The following is a 23,231-nucleotide window of genomic DNA, read 5'->3' on the forward strand; positions in this document are numbered from 1 at the left end:
GTTTCAGAGCAGGGGCTCTAGAGTGCCATCTCAGGAGCTGTGGCACACAGGCTTAGTTGCCCCAAGACATGTGGGATCTTCCTGGACCAGGGATCAAGCCTGCATTCACACGAGGATTCTTATCCACTGGACCACCAGTTAAATCCTAAAGTACTCTTAAAGTATGTACATTGTTTTCTAAACGCTATTGCACACCTAATAGATGACAATATAGTGTAGATATAACTTTTGGATGCACCAAGACATCAAAAAATGTGTGCGACTCACTTTATTGAGATATTCACTTAACTGCAGTGGTCTGGCATCAAACCACAATATCTCAGGGGTCCGCTAACACAGAAAGAGAGCAAATTTGTTATTACCAGGGGCTACAGGGAGGGGAAATTGGGGGCTGACTGCTTGGTCCAATGGCTAAGACTCTTCACTCCCAATGCAGAGGGCCCGGGTTTGATCCCTGATCAGGAACTAGATCCCAAATGCCCCAACTAAGACCCAGTACAGTCAATAAATACAAATGAATATTTAAAAAATAATAAGCATGGTCTCCTTCAGGGTTGAGGAAAATGTTCTAGGACTGAGTGGTGGTAGTTGTACAACATTGCAGTCGATGTCACTGAATTGTACCCTCTAAAATGGTCAAATCGGTAAATTTCATGTTATCTACACTATTAAAGTAACAGGGAAAGAAGGATTAAACAGAGCCCTCAAATGATCAAAAACACACTGACTCTGCCTTTGACACCCTTTCAACTCAGCACTAGATTCCTGCATGGCGGTCACAGCCAGCTGGTGCAGGACTAGCCTTCACCAGGGACACAAGGGCCAAGGGGAGGAGACGGGCACCCCAGATACAGTGACAGGATCACAGACACTTCTCCCTCCCAGACACCTGCCCCCGACCCTGGATGTCACAGTTGGATTCCAGATTCCTTCCTGGGGAAGGAGGCGTCCCAACACTCCAGGCAGAGTTACAGGACCAGAGAGCATCACATGTGATTTAGCTCAATTCTAAAAGGAGAAAAGCCCCATGACCCCCAGGGGCCAGCAGGCTGCTTCTCCCACAGGTTTCATAAGTTTGCTACAAACACATGCCTCCCTGCCAGTAACTGTAAGGTAAGGAGCCCTGTGTGAGCAGTTTAATGACAGCTTAACGACAGCAGTTTAATGACAGTTTAATGACATCAGTTTAACGACCCTCCAGGGTGAAGAGCAATCTTTTGGTACTACAGCAGGTTCAGGCCAGGGGTTCTAGTGAGCCTGGAGACCCTCCCTGCTCCCCCAGCCACTCCCCTTTCAGCATAGAGCCCCTCACACATCCTGGGAAAGTGAATGTGGCATCAGTTAAGCGGATGAAACCAAGGCACCCAGGTCAGAAGAAAACCAGATGAGGATGCTAAGTCAATGTTCAAATTCCAGCTCCAAGACACCTCCCATATTTAACTCTTGCTTGTCCGTAGAGACTGCCATTCCCAGCCTAGAAGTGCCCAAACCAGCTCTCTGTTCTCAGAACACGAGAAGGAATTCTCTGTTCCAATCAATACTTTTAGTCCTGGACTTTCCTGCTGGCCTGCCAATGTAGCAGATGTGAGTTTGATCCCTGGTCCGGTAAGATCCCACATGCCATGGAGCAGGCCATGGAGCAGCTAAGCCCGTGTACCGCAACTACCAAGCCTGTGCTCCAGAGACCGTGCTCTGCAACAAGAGAAGCCACCACAGTGAGAAGCCCATGGACCATCACTAGAGAGTAGCCCGCACTCACCACAACTGCAGAAAAGCCTGAGCAGTGATGAAGACCCAGCACAGCCAAAAACAAATAAATAAATAAGTCCTAAATAATACTGTTGGCATGTGTGTGTTCAGTTGTGTCCAACTCTTTGCAACCCCATGGACCTTAGCCCGCCAGGCTCCTCTGTCCATGGAATTTTCCAGACAAGAAATACTGGAGTGGGTTGCCATTTTCTTCTCCAAATAATACTACTAGTCCTAAATAATAAACAACTCAATGGAACTACCTACAGCTACCTATACTAAATCCTGTGACTCCTAATTTGAAAAGCAAGTTTAACCAGGATATCCCAATGATCTAGTAAACTTCTATTAAATCTACTGTTATGAATGTGCTGTACAGAACATGTGGTTTTCTTAAAGTTGAGGATGAGGAGACAGTTTTCATAGTAAATTTGATAACATATTTTTCTTTTAATGATACCAACAAGGTACGACCTCAATCATTTCATGTAACCCAGTGGTCTGCATGATCTATGTGAAAGCCCAGCAGGAATTATAATCTGGGGTCCACCCCTCCTCTGCCCTTCCACCCCTGCCAAGGTGGGATCACGTGTTACTGGACAAGACCCCAGAAGGAGAGAAGGGAAGATGCCCTTCTCACTCAGGATGTGGTTGTCTACTCATGGTTCATCTTAATCCTGAATATCCTGACACCTTCCAGAGATGTGCAGATCCAGCCGGTGTCCACAGGCCCACATGAGTGTGGTCAGCTATTTCTCCTGTGGTTCCACTGGTCCTTCGGATAGACAAAGAACGTTTTGTTTGTATGATACAGGTTACGGTGGCTCAGATTGGCTCAACTTGGTTTCAGGTGATTCAAGTTGGCTCGGGCCAGTGAATGGGACAAGAGCCTTTTCTTGTTAGATATACATAAAATAAAATGTATCATTTTAACCAATTTTAGGTGGACAATTAAGTGGCATTAGGTGTATGCACACCGAAGTACAATCATCACCACCATCCGGCCCCAGAACTTTTCATCATCCCCAATGGAAGCTCTGTCTCCATTATACACTAACCCCATCCCCTCCAAATCCCACCAACCCCCAGGCTGCCTCCATCTCTGTGAGTTTAATTAGTCTAGGTACTTTACTTGCATGGAATCATACAGGATTTGATTTTTTGTGAGGCTATTTTCACTCAGCACAGTGGCCTCAAGGTTCATCCCTGTTGTAGTATTTCCTTTCTTTTTAGGGCTGAATAATATTCCATTGTATTGTATGTAAAAGTCTTTCTTAGATAACTGTAACTGTGGCTCAGAAGATAAATCAATCTTCCCACAAATACTGAAAAGAATGACCAAGCTGAGATCTCTGAATTGGTGCCAAGCAGCCCATATTTTAGGTGACTTAGAATCCTTTGGCTTAATTCCCTGTTTCATTTTTCCTCACATTTAGAAAGGGGGTTGTAGATTAAATAAGGTATCGGGCAAGAAAAACCTCAGGCAGCAAGTCCACTTCATGACATCTCCCATTGCAAATTTGCAAATTCAATGCAACAAGAAAAACTCTAACCCACCACCACTCTTGTGTCTGGAGTAGGTTTTGAAGACCAGTGAATGACTACATTACCCTCTCATTTCTTGAAATTAACATTCACATTTCTAAAAGTGACCAGCATGCTATGTTTTATATTCATGGGTCCCCATGAATGAACAAACAAATGAATGAATGCAGAAGGGAATCAACAGATCACAGCAAGGAAAAGCATCTATTTTCAATGGCTTGCCTGGTGACTTAGATGGTAAAGAATCTGCCTGCAACGTGGGAGATCCAGGTTAGAGAAGATGTGGGCTGGGAAGATCCCCTGGAGGAGGAAATGGCAACCCACTCCAGTATTCATGCCTGGAGAATTCCACAGACAGAGGAGCTGGGGGCAGGGGTGGTTACAGTCCATGGGGTCGCACAGTTGGACACGACTGAGCTGACACACAGAGAAGGAAGAAGCAGCCTCAGTGGCCAGAGTTCCCCAGAAGCACCCGGAGACCTGGCTCAGGTAGGAGTAGTCTGGGTCTGAGCCCATCTGAGGAAGACCCTGGGGTGGGTGAGTCTTCAGCAGAGTATAAGCGTCCACAGTCAGAGATCCAGAGGCTCCAAGAGTCAAGGTCAGGGACATGAGTCTCCCAGCTGGCACCCAGGGCTGCTTTGAGGGGAAGCCTGAGACCCAAAGACTAAGAGGGAGGGGTCAGGGTGGGGCAGGGCTGCACCAGCAGTCAAAATGGGCAACGGAGGCAGAATCTGAGGCCATCTTCAAGTGTTCGGGCTGATGAAGAGAGGACTGACCAAGGAGGCAGTCCCCAACAGCAACGTCCCCAACAGCAACTTCCCTCCAAGTTGATGTGGTGCCCCCCCAACACTGTCCTGAGCCACAGACCCTCGTCCAAAGTCTAGCTCAGGCTCTCTGACCTATCCAGCCTGGCTGCACCCAGCACAGGGCAAGTGGCCAGCAGAGGGGCAGACCCGACATTTGCGTCAGTACCAAGGACAGCGCATGATCAGCTCAGTCACCATTCCTGAAGGACTGTCTGTTTGCTGCTAGAACCAACCAGAGGGACCCGACCAGCCCAGATCCAGGCATCCGTTCACTCCAGCAGTCTGGGCCTGGGCTTGGTCCCCGGTGGAGAGACCAGCTTCTTTCCTGTGAAGGCTGACGGTGGTCTTGGCAGGGTCTGGAGTCCATTTTCGGTCCTGAGGCGCCCTCCTATGCCACACCCCTTTCTCAGCCTTTCTGAGCTGTGCTGAGTTCTCCTGAGTTGTCCATGGCATGTGCTAATGCAGGGCTGGGAGCTATTCTTGGTTAGCTTCCTATCACTACAGGGCCGTGTCTTTTTTAGTCACTGATTAGCACTGACCACGATCTGAGTGCTTTGGGGTGCAAACCCCGTGACTGTCTCTGCCACGCTGTTCCATCTCCAAATCTCATGCTCGGCAATGTGGTCTTTCTCCCTGAACAGAAGCTGTTGTTATATATTCTCCTATGGAGCCCTGCACTTCCTGGGGGATGTCATGAGAATAACGGATCCCCTGGGATGTGTCTTGAGTTCCTGGAACTTGTAGGGGATCCTGACGGTGTTTAGGGATGGAAGTTGCAGGAGGGCCAGCACCCTGCCACAATCCTCCACCCAGTTCTCTGTTGCTGAAATCTGCCCTGGACACATACTGCTGGCCCATCTATGCCATTGGAGTCAAAGCAGTGCAATTCCAGCTCCACACATGGCAGGCGCCCTCTTACTTGGCACCTGTTCTTATAGATGCTGCCAAACCCTCCCCTCTGTCCCTTACACAGGAGCATCTGCCCTGGCCATCCCCACCTGAGATGCTCAGGGCCTTCCCGACATCCTGCCCCTTAGCCCCCTAGAGGCTCCCAGCCCCCTGATGGCCCAGCTCTGTCCCTCTCACACCACTGTCCTCAAGCCAGGTCCTTCACTTCCACTTGTCCTCCTGGCCTCGTCACAATCCCCGACCCTGCTGTATGCTGAGGATACCCACGACCTCTAGGTTCAGCCCTTCCTGGTCAGCTAGTTTCCCAAAGCTCCCCTCTAAGTCCCAGGGCCACCCCACTTATCACCCACAAGGGAGCCTGTCCCCAGGAAGCCTGCTGGGACTCGTGGGCTGGGCGGGGACTCTGCTAGGCTCCCAGTCACACCCAGATGGACAGAGAGTCTCTCCCTCTAGAATGAGGTTCTCCATGCAAGCTCAAGTCACTTTCGTCTCTGCACCCCAGGGCCTAGCATGTGGCAAGGGCAATTTTCTTGCGCCATGTGGGAGGGTTTGCAGATGCAGCCAGCCCAGATCAGGACTGGCCTTAGTGGGAGAGTAGGCTCTGAAGGAATGCCAGTTTGGAAATTCCAGAGCCGGCCTCTCATGGGGGGGCGGATCCCCCACATCCGCTAATGCAACAACAGTTTCTTTACAGTCCAAAGCCCACAGTGAATACACAACTGCCTTGAATGACAGGGACACTTCAAAAATGAAGTCAAATTATGCTTATCCATCTTTAAAAAAAATCAAAAGGCATCAAAGGGAAGTTCTAGAAACTTAACAGTGAGTCAATAGGACATTTTGCCCAAACACAAGCTCTCACTTTATATATTTCTCAAATGCATGAACTCTTCTGGGGAAAAAATATTAATGAGGGCATTAAAAATATGAAAGCATATATACACAATGGAGTATTACTCAGCCATAAAAAGGAAAAATTGGAATAAAAAGCCAAAAATGGAATATTACTCAGCCATAAAATGTCATAATAAGGAACTCTTTATTATCCATAATAAGGGGTTCATGATCTGAGCCACAGTCAGCTCCCGGTCTTGTTTTTGCTGACTGTATAGACCTTCTCCATCTTTGGCTGCAAAGGTCCATCTAGTCAAGGCCATGTTTTTTCCAGTGGTCATGTATGGATGTGAGAGTTGGACTGTGAAGAAAGCTGAGCTCTGAAGAATTGATGCTTTTGAACTGTGGTGTTGAAGAAGACTCTTGAGAGTCTCTTGAACTGCAAGGAGATCCAAGCAGTCCATCCTAAAGGAGACCAGTCCTGAGTGTTCACTGGTAGGACTGATGTTGAAGCTGAAGCTCCAATACTTTGGCCACCTGATATGAAGAGCTTACTCATTTGAAAAGACGCTGATGCTGGGAAAGATTGAGGGCAGGCGGAGAAGGGTACAACAGAGGATGAGATGGTTGGATGGTATCACCGACTCAATGGACATGGGTTTGGGTGAACTCTGGGAGTTGGCGATGGACAGGGAGGCCTGGCGTGCTGCGGTTCATGGGGTCGCAAAGAGTCAGACACAACTGAGTGACTGAACTGAACTGAACTGAAAAAGGAATGAAATTTGGTCATCTGTAGATAGAGATGTGGATGAACCGAGACAGAGGCATACAGGGCGAAGTAAGTCAGAAAGAGAAAAACAAATACTATATATTAACACATACATGTGGAATTGAGAAAAATGGTACAGATGAACCTATTTGCACAGCAGGAATACAGATGCAGACATAGAGAACAGACTTGTGGACACAGGGGTAAAGGAGAGTGTGGGATGAATTGGGAGACTGGAATTGACATATATACACTATCATATGTAAAAGGGATAGCTAGTGGGAAGCTGCTGTATAGCACAGGGAGCTCAGTTCAGTGTTCTGTGATGACCTAGAGGGGCAGGATGGGGGTAGGGGGAGGCTCAAGAGGGAGGGGATATAAGTATATGTATAGCTGATTCACTTTGCTGTACAGTTGAAACGAACAACAATGTAAAGCAACTATCAGTTTAGTTCAGTTCAGTTCAGTCACTCAGTCATGTCCGATTCTTTGCAACCCCATGACCTGCAGCACGCTAGGCCTCCCTGTCCATCACCAACTCCCGAAGTCCACCCAAACCCATGTTCATTGAATCGGTGACGCCATCCAACCATCTCATCCTCTGTCGTCCCCTTCTCGTCCTGCCCTCAATCCTTCCCAGCATCAGCAACTATATCCCAATAAAAAATATATGAAAGCAATTCATTTTCATTTGTCCACAGAATTAGCCAAATAGAAGTTCCTTTACATGTATCTAATAATCACGTCTTTTTATATACGCAAGGTTTTTTTGAAAGGCAGCTTTTCAAAGGTGTTTATTACAATATAATTAAAAGGAAATACAGTTACGCTTAAATCCACTGGCCTCATTAGCATGCATTTCTTCTCCACGTCTCTGTCAAACCTTCAAATAATTATTTGCAAAATGGTTATTTACAGCGAATTTCCGATTACACCAAGGCCCCCAGGTTTTCAGAGAAGTGTCACCAGATTCAACTGCCCCTGTGAAATGCACTTGGGTTGCTGCCCCTTGCCACTGGTCTGTCCCAACCATTGGCCACAGCTGTCTGCACTTGCCGGCAATACTAGATCCCTGTGACTGACCAAAACCACCCAGGGAGGGGCAACAGTCTCAGGGACCACACCCACACACGCAGATCCAGAGCAAGCCGGGAAAGGACCCAAGCTCTGCTGGGGTCTGGGTGTCTGCTGGGAGCCCTGGTTGCCAATCAGCCTCAACAAGATCTCCTTGGCAATTACTACAGTACCTGATGGGTGAACAGGAGTGGCTGGGAAGTCCACGCAAAACTGAACACATGGAGAGCTGGCTCATATTCTGACACCTTTGCTCTCAGCCCCTCCCTCCGCTTCCCCAGGGCCAGCCAGAATCTTACCTCCTCTTGGGGCCACTTGGGCCTCTCCTCCGGGGTCCTGGTCTTGGTCTTGAAGCTCCTCTGAGGTTCGGCGGGGTGCTTGGCCTCAGGAGGGAGGTTCAGCGACTTGGGCCTGCCCTCGTGTCTGCTGGGGCCGTGGCTGGCCTCAGCTGGCGGGCAGGCCTCAGGGGAGTCCCCGGGCCCCGGCTCGGGCCCCCGCAGCGCACGCTCGGGGCTGGCCTCGCAGCCGCTGGTGATGCTGCTCATGCTCAGGCTCATCTTGATCTCAGCCACGATCTGGTCGATGTCCTCCTCCTGGTCCTCTGGGTCCCTGTCCCTGCGCCTCGGGCGGTAGGGCGACGTGCTGCCTGCATTCCCATTGGCCTCGGCAGGGTAGTAGTCCTGGTAGGCCTCCTCGCCGGGACAGTAGTGGACACCCTCTTCCTGGTCCCGGGAGTCCAGGACCGAGGCCTCGTCCTCGGGGACAGAGAGGTGGCCATCCCGGTAGCCAGGGCTGCCCGGGTCGCTGTGGCCATGTGCGTGCGGGCCCGTGGGCTCCGTCCACTCCTCCACCGCCTCCTGGCACTCGTCTGTCTCCAGGTGGCGCGTGTCGTGAGCCAGGTAGCCCTGCCCGTCGCAGTCCGAGCCCTGCAGGTAGCTGTCGTCCTCAGGGCAGTAGCGGATGTAGTAGGTGATGCCCTCCTCCTCCTCGGGCAGCCCCTCATCATAGTCCTCCTCCTCTGAGGTGTTGTTCACGTAGTCGGAGCTGGAGTCCCCATCAGGGCTCTGGTCAGGGCCACCCTGCTCAGCAGGCGCTGGGCTCTCGGGCCGCAGGGCCGCCAGCTCCAGGTCGGTGGGCACGTACTCCTCCAGGGCCAGCTCCGCATCCTCACTCTCGGGCTCTGGGCCCGGCCTCGCCCTGTGGTCCAGCAGGCTGCTCGCCACACTCTGACGCTTCCGATGGGCCATGGTGGGGCTCATACGGCCATCATCACCAGGAGGCAGCCACTGCAGGGAGGAAGGGGGACAGGAGAGTCAGAACCCGGTCCGAGGAGCACGCCCAGGAGATGTAACTCGTGTCCGTACAGATGACAGGACACCCCACCTCAGCTGACTCCGGTGTCAGGATCATTGCAAGCCCTGCCAAAGAAATAGGAGGGCACCAGGGCTGGAGGAGGAAAAGGGGACCCTGGGGACTCCCCAGGACACCTGCTGCTTCCCCCCAACTCACCACTCTTGATTTCTCTGTTTCATATAATTGGAGTACAGTTGATTTACAATGTTGTATTAGTTTCTCGTGTACAGAAAAGTGAGTCAGTTATACATGTATAAACATATATATATATTTTTTTTCAGATCCTTTTCCATCATAGGTTATCACAAGGTATTGAATATAGTTCCCTGTGCTATACAGTAGGTCTTTGTTGATTATCTAGATTATATATAGTAGTGTGAATGTGTTAATTTCAAACTTCCAATTTATTCCTCTCCCAACCCTTTCCCCTTTGGTAACCATAGTTAATTTTCCATGTCTGTGAGTCTGTTTCTGTTTTGTAAATAAATTCATTTACATCATTTTTTGGAGAAGGAAATGGCAACCCACTCTAGTATTCTTGCCTGGAGAATCCCACAGACTGAGGAGTCTGGCGGGTTACAGTCCATGGGGTCACAAAGAGTCGGACAGGACTGAGTGACTAAGCACAGCACAGCACATTGTAAGACAATTATGCGGCAATTAAAGTATTTACAAAGAGTTTATTGCATAAAATGAGATGCTGCAATTTATTCACCACCCAATAAGCAGAATAAACTGTGAAGAAATGCATTTAAATCCCAGCAGAGGTTTGATTTGAGGGATGAGACAGTGTTATTCACTTCCCTCCTTTATTCATTTTTGAGTATGATATTTCTGGGGCTTCCCAGGTGGTGCTAGTGGTAAATAACCCACCTGCCAATGCAGGAGACATGGATTCAATCCCTAGTCGGGAAGATCCCCTGGAGGAGGGCATGGCAGCCCACTCCAATATTCTTGCCTGGGAAATCCCATGGACAGAAAGCCTGGCATGCTATAGTCCACAGGGTCGAAAAGAGTCAGATACGACTGAGCAACTTTCACTTTCACTAAAGTGGCATTTACCTGTGTCGTGGGACACAGGAACACCTAAAGACCTTGCAAGCCCCCCGCCCCAGAGTCTCGACAAACCCAATGGAGAAACCACCCAGGTGATCATTCACACCATCAATCCTTCATTCACACCATCCTTCCTGCAGTTCTCCCCAGGCTGTCTGCCAGCCCTGCCCCCCACCCAGAACATTCTGTGACTTTCTGCAGGTGGGGGGTGGGGGTGGGCACACCCTCCAGTGATGGCAGCTGGAAGGGTGTAAAAGGAAACTCCAAAAGCTGAAAGGAAACTCCTGAGATAAAGGGCAGGATGCTCCATCACTCTGTCAAATGATTATCTTCTGAATAAAAGATCTCTCTGGGGATTTCTTTGAATAGCCAGCCTCTCCTGGCTTATTTAAAATGATTTAACTCTACTTGCATGTCACTTCCTCACAAACGTTTCCTCTGGGGGAAGCATGGAACTCTGGGGTATTTAGTGGGGTGGTGGGGGCGGAGGAGGGATTACAAAAGAGAAGACGCAGGAATTACCTGTGGCAGCACCCCCCTGGAGCAAACCTGGGTCTCTGTACCCCTGAATTCCCCACACACAGGCTCCCTCGTCCTTGGCTGGGGAAGGGCCAGCCCCTGCTAACGGGCAGCTCCCCACCGCCCCTGGGCTCAGCTATGTCCTCCCCACTGCTGCTAACAGTATGCACAATTCTCCTGGCAGGAGACCTGGCTGTGCACACGCACGCATTCAAACACACGCGCGCATGCGCGTGCACACACACACACACACACCCTCCCCTTCGCCCCTACATCCCCATCTCCTAGAAACCTAGAAACCTCTGACCCTCGAAAAGTCTGAGGGGATACACTGCAGGTACTTAACAAATGAGGGGTCCTTGACTTCTCAAGACAAAAATTCAAAAGGATGCTCAGGCTGTCAGCTGGCAATCGCTGATGTGTGGCTGGCAGCTGACGGAGAAGTGGGGAGCGGGGTGCCCCTGTGCAGACTGAGTGAGGGATGAGACCAGGCAGCCTCTGGCAAGGATCCCTGGGCACTTCTCTAGCCTCCTGGGGCCTCACCTGCCCCAGAGGGTGTGGCCAGCGCCAATTTTGGGGTGGGTTGGGGTGCTGTCACCCACAGTCTCTGGTCTTGGCCTCCAGCTGAGGACAGAGATCCCAGAGCTATCTTGGGTCCAGGGTAGGGACCCACTTAGGGCCCGGTTATCCATAGTCAGTCCCAAGGCCCTGGCCCTTTGGTCCCCTTGTGGCATCTCTGACTGGCTTTGCATCTGGCAGGTCCTTCACCAGTCAGTCCCCACACTTTAGAGCCTAGAGCTCAGAACTCCGGGCTACGCCCTTGGAGCTTCTGATTCAGGAAATCTGGGTGGGGCTGAGGGTGTGCTTTTCTTCTCTCTTTTTTTTAGACCAGTTGTTTATTTTTTCTCATTTTTCTGAGCAATTGTCTGATTTTATTATTTTTTTAATTGAAGTACAGTTGCTTTACAATGTTGCATTCATTTCTGTTGTACGATGTGAATCAGCAGTGAAAGTGTTAGTTGCTCAATTGTGTCCAGCACCTTGTGACCCCATGGACTGTAGCCCACAAGGCTCCTCTATCCATGGGATTTCCCAGGCAAGAATATGGGGATCTTCCCAACCCAGGTCTTCTGCACTGAAGGTGGATTCTTAACTGTCTGAGCCACCGGGGAATCAACTTTATGTATACATACATCTCCTCCCTGTCGGCCCGCTCCCCACCCCTATCCCGCCCCTCTATGTCATCACAGAGCACCCAGCTGAGCTCCCTGTGCTATACAGCAGCTAGCTTCTCACTAGCTCTCCATTTTACACATGGTAGTATATACGTCGATCCCAATCTCTCAATTCATCCCACCCTCCCCTTCCCCCATTGTGTCCACTCGTCCATTCTCTACATCTGTGATTCTAACAGGTGTCAGAATTGGGCCGCTGCTGCTGGTCTGAGATCAAATGTGGACCACCACATTGGACAGGGAGCCAGCCACCTGCCCACCCTCCAGCCATCATATCTTTGGAATCAAGAATAAAAGTCCCAGGACTTCTTGGAAAAACAGGTTTTCAGGTTTCAGATCTGAGAGACTAAACACAATTCATCGCAGCTGCCTTGAGGCCCCTTGATGGCCCCCTCAGTTCTTTCATGAACAGGGAAGAGAAAAGCAGATTTCAAGGCCAGATCTGAGCAGGATGGCTTGGATAAAGATGGAAAATGCTCCGTCCAGGAACTGGCAGGTCAGACCTCCTCATGGTCCCACCTCATCACAGCAGCTGCAGAGTGCCCACTGCCTGTGTTATGGTCGGGCATCTCTCTGCGGGTGCTGTCTAACCTCTCTGCAAGGCCCACTGCAGGGTGAGCGGGCTGCCAACCCAGGGTCCCTGACCTCAGGGCTCCAGATCTGGAGATGAAGAGCCTAAAGAGACAGATGGTTGGTCTCTGAAAGTGAAGTTGTCCCAACACAACATTGTAAAGCAACTATACTCCAATAAAAATTTTCTTAACATGGCCATTATGGGCTGACAATGAGTTTGTGAAACTCACCATGTTTCCTCTCTGAGTAGACATGTATGATGGTGGGCAAGGGAGACCCTAAAGAGAGAGAATACACCTGAATTTCAACAAGACACATGACAAGTCTTTCCTAACTTTCCTGTGGCTCAAACTGAAGTATGCTGAGTTGGATATGGCAAAACGAGATGGATTAGTGGCCAACTGAATGATCAGACTAAGAAGTCATCAATTCATGGATAAGCATCCATCTGTGGGGATTTTCCAATGATCTGGTTGTGTTCAACCAGGGATGATAACGAAGACTGCAGCTCTTCAGAACTTCAGTTGACAGAAACCTCGAAGACATCAAAAGTATAGGGGTGGCAGAGACGAGGTTTAGCTATATCACACATGGAAGATCTTACATATCCTGCTCGATCCAGTTAAAGCTGTGCTTTCACAGCCAGACATGCTTACATGAATCACAAAGCTCAGCCCTGAAGCGGTGCTCTTCTGCAAGCCCACTCTTAACGAGGCAGAGAGGCTTCATTTCTCTAAGGAAAAAACAAAATCTTGCACCAATAATTGCACTGGCCCTCTATCCCCAAGACTGAAAAGCCCATTTCACACAGTTCTCCCATCTGTTCCTTTCATCACAAGCTTATAATAAAGGCTATTTTCTTCCAAGATCATTATTTTTTCCCTTGCCTTGAAGAGGAGGTGGAAGACAATCCTTTTATAGCCCTTGTGACAAAGGATAAGAATGAAGGAAAAGCAAAGAATGATTTATGACATATAAAATATGCACTACAGGGACTTCCCTGGCAGTCCAGTGGTTAAGAGTTCATCTTCCAATGCAAGGGGCACAGGTTCAATTCCTGGTAGGGGAGCTAAGATCCCACATGCCTCATGGCCAAAAGAAAAAAACCCAAAACATAAAAATAGAAGCAATATTGTAACAAATTCAATAAAGACTTTAAAAGTGCTCCACATCAAATAAATAAACCTCTTGAAAAAATATAAATAGATAAATAAAATGTGCATTACTTGGGATATCTGATGTATGGCTACAAAGCATGTTTCAAGATATCATCACCCATGACACAGTAGGGAGAATAAAAAAATGTTGGGCCCGAGAAAGTCTACTTCTGATGATGGTGCACCAGCTTGTACCAGTCTAATCCCCCCACCAGTAACAACTAGTAACTTTTGATGTTTTGTTTTTTTTTTTATTTCTATGGAAGCATCAGAGAACTGCCAAAGCAGCTAGGACTTGAGGGGCTGAGATCCCGACAAGCTAGAAAAAACACTGAAATCATCTCAGCATCCTGTGTGGCTTTTCTCTCCAAGGCAGCTGTGCACCCATAAATGGTTGAAAACTAGCAGAAAATGATGGTTGCCAGGCAACAAGGCCAAGCAGAAAAGAAAGTGAAAGTCGCTCAGTCATGTCCAACTCTTTGAAACCCCATGGGCTGTAGCCTGCCAGGCTCTTCTGTTCATAGGGATTCTCCAGGCAAGAATACTGCAGTGGGTAGCCACTCCCCTCTCCAGGGTATCTTCCCAACTCAGGGATCAAACTCGGGTCTTCTATACTACAGGCAAACTTATTGCCATCTGAGCCACCAGAGAAGTCCTACTCCACGCTCTGTGGTGACCTAAATGGGAAGGAAATCAAAAAAAGAGGGGATATATGTATCCATACAGCTGATTCATTTTGCTGTACAGCAGAAATTAATGCAATGTTGTCAAGCAACTATACCTCCAAAAAAATTCATTAGGAAAAAAGAACTTGAGGTGCCAAATTCCTGGAGAGAAAGGAAACAAGAATCTGACATTTTATATTAGACAAGAGTGAAAGTTGAAACAATCTGAACAATAAATAAAATAGTACTGTATAATCCGAAGTATAAAATAAATATCCTTGAGTTCACACAATGTAAACAATAAACAAGAGAAAAAGCAGAAAACCCCTGTGCAGAATTCCTCCACATAGTTTGTGCAAACACTGCCCCCTACTGGAGATGAGGCATAACTCCCAGGTGATCAAGGCTAATATTAACAGTGGTCAGCTGCACTCTGATTTGATAGAACAGCACTGCTCGCTATGCAGTCTCCTGACCCAAAGTTTATAAGCCCTGCTAACCAGAAGGAGAGTATCAGACAAACCTGAGCAGAAAGATAGTCTAAAATACCTGACGAGTACTTCTCAAAACTGTCAAAGTCATCAAAAACAAGGAAAGCCTAAGAAGCTACCATAATCTAAAAGCACACTGCTATACTTAAAATGGATAACCAATAAGGACCTACTGTATAAACACAGGGAACTCTGCTCAGTGTTACATGGCAGCCTGGATGGGAAGGAAGTTTGGGGGAGAGTGGATACATGTATATGTATGAGTGAGTCTCTTCATTGTCCACCTGAAACTATCACAATACTGTTAATTGGGTATACTCCAGTACAAAATAAAAAGTTCAAAAAAATAAAATAAAAACTAGATAGTCAACAAGGACATACTGTAGAGCACAGGGAACTCTGCTCAATGTTATGTGGCAGCCTGGATGGGAGGGGAATTTGGGGGAGAATGGATACATGCACCTGTACAGCTAAGTCTCTTCACTATCCACCTGAAACCATCACAAAATTGTTAATTACCTATACCTCAGTACAAAATCTCTTGTTTTTCCTGTTCTGTTGTTTTCCTCTATTTCTTTGCATTGATCGCTGAGGAAGGCTTTCTTATCTCTCCTTGCTATTCTTTGGAACTCTGCATTCAGATGTTTATATCTTTCCTTTCCTCCTTTACTTTTCGCTTCTCTTCTTTTCACAGCTATTTATTTGTAAGGCCTCCTCAGACAGCCATTTTGCTTTTTTGCATTTTTTTTCCATGAGGATGGTCTTGGTCCCTATCTCCTGTACAATGTCACGAACTTATTATGCAGAGTACATCATGAGGAACGCTGGGCTGGAAGAAGCACAAGCTGGAATCAAGATTGCCGGGAGAAATATCAATAACCTCAGATATGCAGATGACACCACCTTATGGCAGAAAGTGAAGAGGAACTCAAAGGCCTCTTGATGAAAGTGAAAGAGGAGAGTGAAAAGGTTGGCTTGAAGCTCAACATTCAGAACACAAAGATCATGGCATCTGGTCCCATCACTTCATGGGAAATAGATGGGGAAACAGTGGAAACCGTGTCAGACTATTTTTCTGGGCTCCAAAATAACTGTGGATGCTGATTACAGCCATGAAATTAAAAGACGCTTACTCCTTGGAAGGAAAGTTATGACCAACCTAGATAGCATATTAAAAAGCAGAGACATTACTTTGCCAACAAAGGTCCGTCTAGTCAAGGCTATGGTTTTTCCCGTGGTCATGTATGGATGTGAGAGTTGGACTGTGAAGAAAGCTGATCGCCGAAGAATTGATGCTTTTGAACTGTGGTGCTGGAGAAGACTCTTGAGAGTCCCTTGGACTGCAAGGAGATCCAACCAGTCCATTCTAGAGGAGATCAATCCTGGGTGTTCATTGGAAGGCCTTATGCTAAAGCTGAAACTCCAATACTTTGGCCACCTCATGCGACGAGTTTACTCACTGGAAAAGACTCTGATGCTGCGAGCGATTGGGGGTAGGAGGAGGTGGGGACGACAGAGAATGAGGTGGCTGGATGGCATCACCGACTCGATGGACATGAGTTTGAGTGAACTCCGGGAGTTGGTGATGGACAGGGAGGCCTGGCGTGCTGTGGTTCATGGGGTCGCTAAGAGTCGGACACGACTGAGCGACTGAACTGAACTGAACGTACAAAATAAAAAAGTTTTTTAAAAAGTACCTAAAGAGACATGAAGATTAAATTTAATTCGGTATCTTAAATAGAACAATGGAACAGAAAAAGGACAATAGGTAAAAATTAAGAAAAACTTAATGAAGTATAAACTGTGGCTAATAATTATGTACTGATACTGTTTCATTACTTGCTGCAAACATACCATGTGAATGTAAGATGTTAACAACAGGGAAAAGTCAGAATAGGATATATGGGAACTCTCTCCACTATCTTTTCTACTTCTCTGTAAATATAAAAGTATTCTAAAGTAAAAAAATTTACCTAAAAAAGAAAGTTGGTGTAGTTGCATTAATATTCACAGTAAGAAAAGAGGCATTATTAAAGGAAAAAAATTAAAAATCTTGATAAAAAAGGGCAACCTGCTAAGAATAAATTGTAAGTTTACATTTTAAGTGTATGCATACTACATACATATACATTTAAGCTATATGCTCTCAAACTTTATAAAGGGAGAAGAAAACCAAACTCAAAAAGACTAATCTGAAATCACTATGGGATACTTTTTAATATGCTTCTTTCAATAAATGATTTAAAATAAACAAACAAAAATCAGAGTAGAGTTAGATTTGAACACCATAGTTGCCAAAAATGTCCTCATTAACAGGTAAAACTTACTGCAATGAGGAAATACATACAAGTGCACATATAAAATTGTGTCAAAATTAATCACATGGTAGATAAGACTAAAATGAGTCTAAACAAATTTCAAAATGTTGAAATCACAAAGAATATGTTTCTGATTACAGTGTAATTACACCATAAATAAATAAAAATATAACTAGAAAATATGCAGATATTTGGGGATGAACCACTTCAAAATAACCTATAAACAGAACAGAACATAATAGATAGAACATAGGAAATGGCTACCCACTCCAGTATTCTTGCCTGCAGAATCCTCTGGACAGAGGAGCCTGGTGGGCTGCAGTCCACAGGGTCACAAAGAGTCAGGCATGAATGAGCAACTAACTAAAAAGAACATAACTACAAAACTTAAAAACATTTTGTACTGGTTAATACTGAAAATGCCACACGTCAAAAAATAGTTACACACTCATATTCACGGCTGGACTATTCACAGTATTCAAAAGGTGGAAAGAACACCTGTCCATTGATGGATGAATGGACAAAGAAAATGTGGCATATCCTCACAATGGAATATTATTCGGCCTTTAAAAAGGAAGAAAATTCTCATCCAAGCTACAATATGGATGAATCTTGAGGACATCATGCTAAATAAAATAAGTCAATCACAAAAGGACAAATACTGTTATGATTCCACTCATAGGAGGTTTCTAAAATAGTCAGATTCATAGAAACACAAAGTAGAATAGTGGTTGCCAGTGACAGGGAATAAGGGGGAAAGCGGGGAGTCATTTTTTAACAGGTACAGTGTTTCAGATCTGCAGGAAGAAAAAGTCCTGGAGATAAAGTTTCCAACAACGTGAATATAGTTTACCCTATTGAACTGTACACTTAAAATTTTTTAAGATGGCAAATTTTAATGTTTTGTGTTTTACCACAATTTTTTTTAAAAAATAGGTTACTGTTAAAGGAGGCTTATAAGGGAATGTATAAACTTAAATTCCTTTTAGAAAACAAAAAACACTGGAAAAATAAATAATCTAGATATCCATTTACTAGGGCTTCCCAGGCGGTGCAGTGGTAAAGAATCTTCTTGCCAATGAAGGAGATGCAAGAGACACGAGTTCGATCCCTGGGTCAGGAAGATTCCCCTGGAGAAAGAAATGGCAACCCACTTCAATATTCCTGCCTGGAAAATCCTATGGGCAGGGAGCCTGGCCGGCTATAGTTGATGGGCCACAAAGAGTCGGATGCAACTGAGAAATTGAGCACACAGGCACTTTGAAAAGACCAACAAATTAAGCCTCAAATAAAGGTAAAGGAAGAAAATGAATGCAGGGCAGGTAAAAAATAAAATAGAAAACAAATGTGCAACAGAGAAAAATCAACCAAGCCCAGATGATGACTTTTGAGTGGGGAGATTAAATATATAACGCCTTAGCAAGACTGATAAAAGGTGAGAGAGAGGGAAAGTACACAAATTACAGTATCAGGAATGAAAAGGTGGATACCACTTGTAACCTATAATAATGGATATTATGAACAACTTAACACTAATAACTGCGACAATTTTTATGAATGAACAAGCTACTGAAACAGAACTTAGCAAATCTGACACTAGAAGAAACAAAAATCCAAACGGTCCAGTATTTACTAAAGAAATTGAATCTGCAATTTAAAATCCTCTTTCCGCTTATCAAATAACTTCAGATCCCAGTGGATTCCCAATTGAATTCTTCCAAACAGTTACACAACAACAAAATCAAACAACAACAACAAAACACCAGTATTAGCCAAAATCTTTCAGGGAACATCAAAGAAGATTCACTTCCCAACTCACTTTAAGACAAACATGACCTTGATACCCAAACCTGAACTTGATGTTACATGAATACAAAATGAAAGGCAAGTCACTTTGAAACAGTTTACAAAGAAACAATAAAAAACTGTCAAATCAGTTTATATATAAAAATCATATGTCGCAATTCAGTTGCATTTAGTCCAGAATGCAAGGTTGGTTTAATATTCAAAAATCAATCACATAACTGAACAGTGACACCACACACATATCAAGAAGATGTGAACTCAGAGAACTCAAACAGGGGCTCGGTATCAACCTAGAGGGGTGGCATGGGGAGGGAGGTTCAAGAGAGAGGGGACATAAGTACACCTATGGCTGATTCATGTTGATATTTGACAGAAGACAACAAAATGCTGTAAAGCAATTATCCTTCAATTAAAAAGTAAATAAATTTTTTAAAAAAGAAGGTGTGAACGAAGGACAGTTGCACACACACACCTATACACACATACACACACACACACACTCCATCCCTGTAAAACTACCCTAGACAGCAGCTGGGCCAGACTGGAAGGACAGAGACAGTGACAATGACACTGGGGGAGATGAGCAAGAAGGGCTGGAAGCCAAGTCCCAGAGAGGCGGGGGCGGAAACTCACAGCATGAACTGTGGGGAGAATCTATACGCACCGACGTCTCCATGGCCGGGCCTGTTCCACGAGTGAGTGTTTACTAGCTACGTGCTGTGTTCTTTCTCTCTTTTGTTTTTCAAACTGTGGTTAAATAAACACAACATAAACCTTACCATCCAGACCACTGTCGAGTACACAGCTCAGTGCCATGAAGTGCATGCACACCATTGTGCTACCACCACCCCATGCATCCCCCGAGCTCCCTTCATCTTGAACAAATGAACCCTGTACCCACTAAGTTTCCCTGCTGCCCTACCCCAAGTCCTTTACAGGATGAGAAAACAAAAATGCTTCAGGGGGCAAAGCAACTTTCCATCAGAGCAGGGCTGGACCCCGGATCTCTCTGGGCCCCCTCCCTCCTAGGAACAGTAACCGTGACCTTGGGCAACCATAGTTGCAGGTGTTGGGTGCCTTGAAACCCACCTGGGAGGCCTGCTGCAGGCTCCCCTCATTACGCCACGCCCGCAGAGCCAGCTCAGCCCGAGTGTCTAAGACCTCATGTCCATGAGCCATCTTCCTTTCTGGAAAGCAGGGATCAAGACCTCCACTCACAGAACTGAAGAAGCTCTGATTAAGCCTACTTCTCTGTCTGCCTGGCACAGAGCTATGCCCAGGAGAGGGGCGCACTGGCTGCCTCTGGACCAGCCAAGGGGAGGAGGGAGGAAGAAACAGCAGAGAGAAGGGGAATCACAGCCAAGGGGGCTGCTCCCAGGCTGCTCTGTGCCCACATAGGACCTCACGGAGGAGCAGAGGCCATGAGGGCTTCCAGAGCCCAACAGAGTCATTGCAATTAACATGGGCACAGCTGGAACGCTGCAAACTCCAGCCCAATCTACAACCACCCCCCCAACCCCCACAGAAACTTGACAGAAGGAGAGGAAGTCAGGATTTGTCCCTAAGCTAACCAGTCCACATAGCTGATGGATTTTTCTGAAGTGCACTCTCACAGTCTCCCAGGCGAGAGTTAATTTTCTTTGGCAAGGGACAGGTCTCAGGCTGGCAAGCTTCGCTGCACTCCCACCACGCGATGCCTCTGCTTGGCTGCAGGACCCGAAGTGGGGCTGGCAAGACTGGGTATCGACAAACAAAAAACAGACACACTTCCCAAAGAGCGTCGCTCTTCCTCAGCCAGGACTTGGGGAGGTCGCACAGATACGCCGGGATCTTCATGGCCGAAAATAATACTGGCGGTCATCTCTGGGGACAACTCTCATGAGCAACCCAAGGTGAGTCACAGCACTGTCCCAAAATGCCCTGGCCATGCCTGGAGACATTCATTCAAAAGAGGAACACAGGTGCTGGATGTATTTGCATCTCAGGGATTCCTTTCTGCTGTCTTGGGCTTAGCTCTACTTCCCAGAGAGAGGCAAGATCACAGCTAGAAACCCCTGGATTCTCTCCTCACCAGTCTCCTCTCCCTCCACCCTCCTCACCGTGTCCTTGCACCCACCACTTCATCCCTGGACCACACTGAACATAATCTTCCATCCTCACTGAAGAATATCTTGTTCCCACTGTTCACACTCTCTCCCCTCCCCGGCTTCTTGGGCAGTTTCCATGCAGAAAAAAAGCCTACATTCACTGTGTTTTTTATAATCCTCCTCAGTCTCCGGGCAGCCACCACCCGGACACAGCCAGAGAGTCCCAAGCCCCCTCCTCCCTCCTGGTTTCCTTGCACTTTCTGGTTGGTCCCCTCAGGCTCTCACTGAGACCACCCCCACTCGTGGCCTGACTCTCTGCTTCCACCCACCCTTCAGAAACTCCCCCATCCTTCCTGAAGCTGGAATCCAACAATCCTGTCCCACCTCCAAGGTGACCTGCTTTCCCTTGAGGTCCCACCACCTGCCCTCACTGACCACTCTTTCCCTAGGACCCTCCGCACACTCCTCCCCAAGAGGCTCCCCTCGGGCCCTTCCTCCACCCCAAAGCCTTTCTTTCAGCCACGTCGTCTCCCCCCGGGGCCACAAGAGGCGTCTCTAGGGCCAATTCACCCTGGCTCCCGTATTCCATACTCATCACAAGCGTTGGCTCCTGGTGAAACCCTGTCAGGTTCCGTGTCCATCTAAATAGGGCGGTCTGCCCTGCTATCTCACCTTCCTGCTCCTCCGTCCTGTCAGGCCAGGTTCTGCTCCACCTTCCTCCCTCTCTGTCCCAGGAATGTGCTCTCACCCTTCAAGAGGAGCAATCAATAGGCACTTCCTCCTGCACAACCAGCTACACTGACTGGTCACCTCCCCAGGGGTCCTCCCCCGGGGTCCCTTCTTCACCTCCCTAACACAAAGGCGCATGGCCACCAGAGCACCAGACATGTCCCCCAGCAGTTGATCACCAAACAGAGGGCAGGGGCTCCCTTTGCCTCTCCCAGGAGGACCTCCCCAGGAGCTGAGTCCCAGCTCTGAGCCCCGAGGCCAGGGCATGGTTAATGACGTGGCCTTCCCTGGAAGTGAGGGTCTCTGCCACAGAGGGGCCCAGGCAGGAGTGGGGAGGCACATCCAAGAACTACTCTTCATCTTGACAGCCCCCATGAAGGGCTGATGTGCCATCCCCACATCCCCACGTTTCCCTGCACATGTGTACACAACTGAAGGACAGTACATGACAGTCTTAGATGAGTCTGTGGCAACCATGACTGTATGAAAACACAGCTCTTTGCAGGACAACCTGCCCCACGGGAAGACCCCAGCAGTGTTGGTTGGGGAGACTGAAGGGTTGGCTCCATAAGCATACACACTCTGGGGACTTCCCTGGTGGTCTAGTGGTTAAGAGTACTCCTTCCAGTGCAGGGTACAAGGGTTCGATCCCTGGTCGGGGAACTAAGATCCCACATGTCACGGGGCATTTAAACCCTCGTGACACAATAGAGAGTCCGTGTGCTCCAGAGCCTGTACACCACAAAAACAGACGTCTGCAAATAGAGAAAGCCTGTTTACTGCAATGAAGACCCTACATAAACAAAATTTTAAAAAATATAAAATAAAAAACTTAAAAGGAAATTAAAACAAAAACCAAACAACATATAAGTTATCAAGCAGTCTGAGCCCAAGCTAGGGTGTTAGAATTGTTCTGACTTTAAATAGCATTTTCTGGTGGATCTAGGAGTGCAAGTGGTATAAATAAGTTTGGAAAATGATGCATTAGGCAGAATTTAATGAGTTGCTTTCTTGCAAGACTAGTCAAGGCTTTTAATATGGCTCTCTGGGACCCGGGGCGGGGGCAGGGTAGGGGTAGGGGCATGGTACACACACAGTGTGTCCCCAGTCAGATCTGAACATGGGCCACTATTTTGGGGACCATCTCCTGGGACTCCACTAAGCACAATTAGAGAAGGCCAGTGCAAACACTCATGTAATTAATTAGAAGTGGATATAATTAGCTACATCTGAACATCATTAATAAAAATTACATACAGAAATGGCTAACTTCCTTTCATTTAATCACACAAATTATGTTGGGCTCTGAGTAGCGGCTCAGAGTGCTGTTTTCTTGAAACATTTTTCATCTTTTAAAAAAAGGTGTTGATGAATTATCTCCTAACGTGCAACTTAAAAAAAAAAGGTTGGTGTCAGAGCAGGCATTTCCAAGTGCTTGAGAACACACACACCAAGCCGGGGAAGCAGTCGTAGCGGCTGCTCTCTGCCTCCTCTGAGGAGGAAGTGGCCGCAAGGGGAGCTTTCATGGGCTATGCCCTCCCCATCTGTCATGCGGT

General features: G+C 47.2%; 1 protein-coding gene across 1 annotated transcript in view; it reads right to left on the reverse strand.

Moving 5' to 3' along the window:
* Positions 1-23,231, reverse strand: part of APBA2 (amyloid beta precursor protein binding family A member 2) — a 104,695-nt gene that overhangs the window by 34,371 nt on the left and 47,093 nt on the right. The window contains exon 3 of the mRNA XM_088829788.1: positions 7,986-8,972. Within this exon, the coding sequence (XP_088685914.1) occupies positions 7,986-8,945 (960 nt within the window). The 5' untranslated portion in view covers positions 8,946-8,972. The remainder of the gene's footprint in view (positions 1-7,985; positions 8,973-23,231) is intronic.

Source organism: Moschus berezovskii, chromosome 21 (assembly GCF_049115385.1).
Source record: "Moschus berezovskii isolate FMDL1 chromosome 21, NW_MosBer_1.0, whole genome shotgun sequence".
Lineage (NCBI taxonomy): Eukaryota > Metazoa > Chordata > Mammalia > Artiodactyla > Moschidae > Moschus > Moschus berezovskii.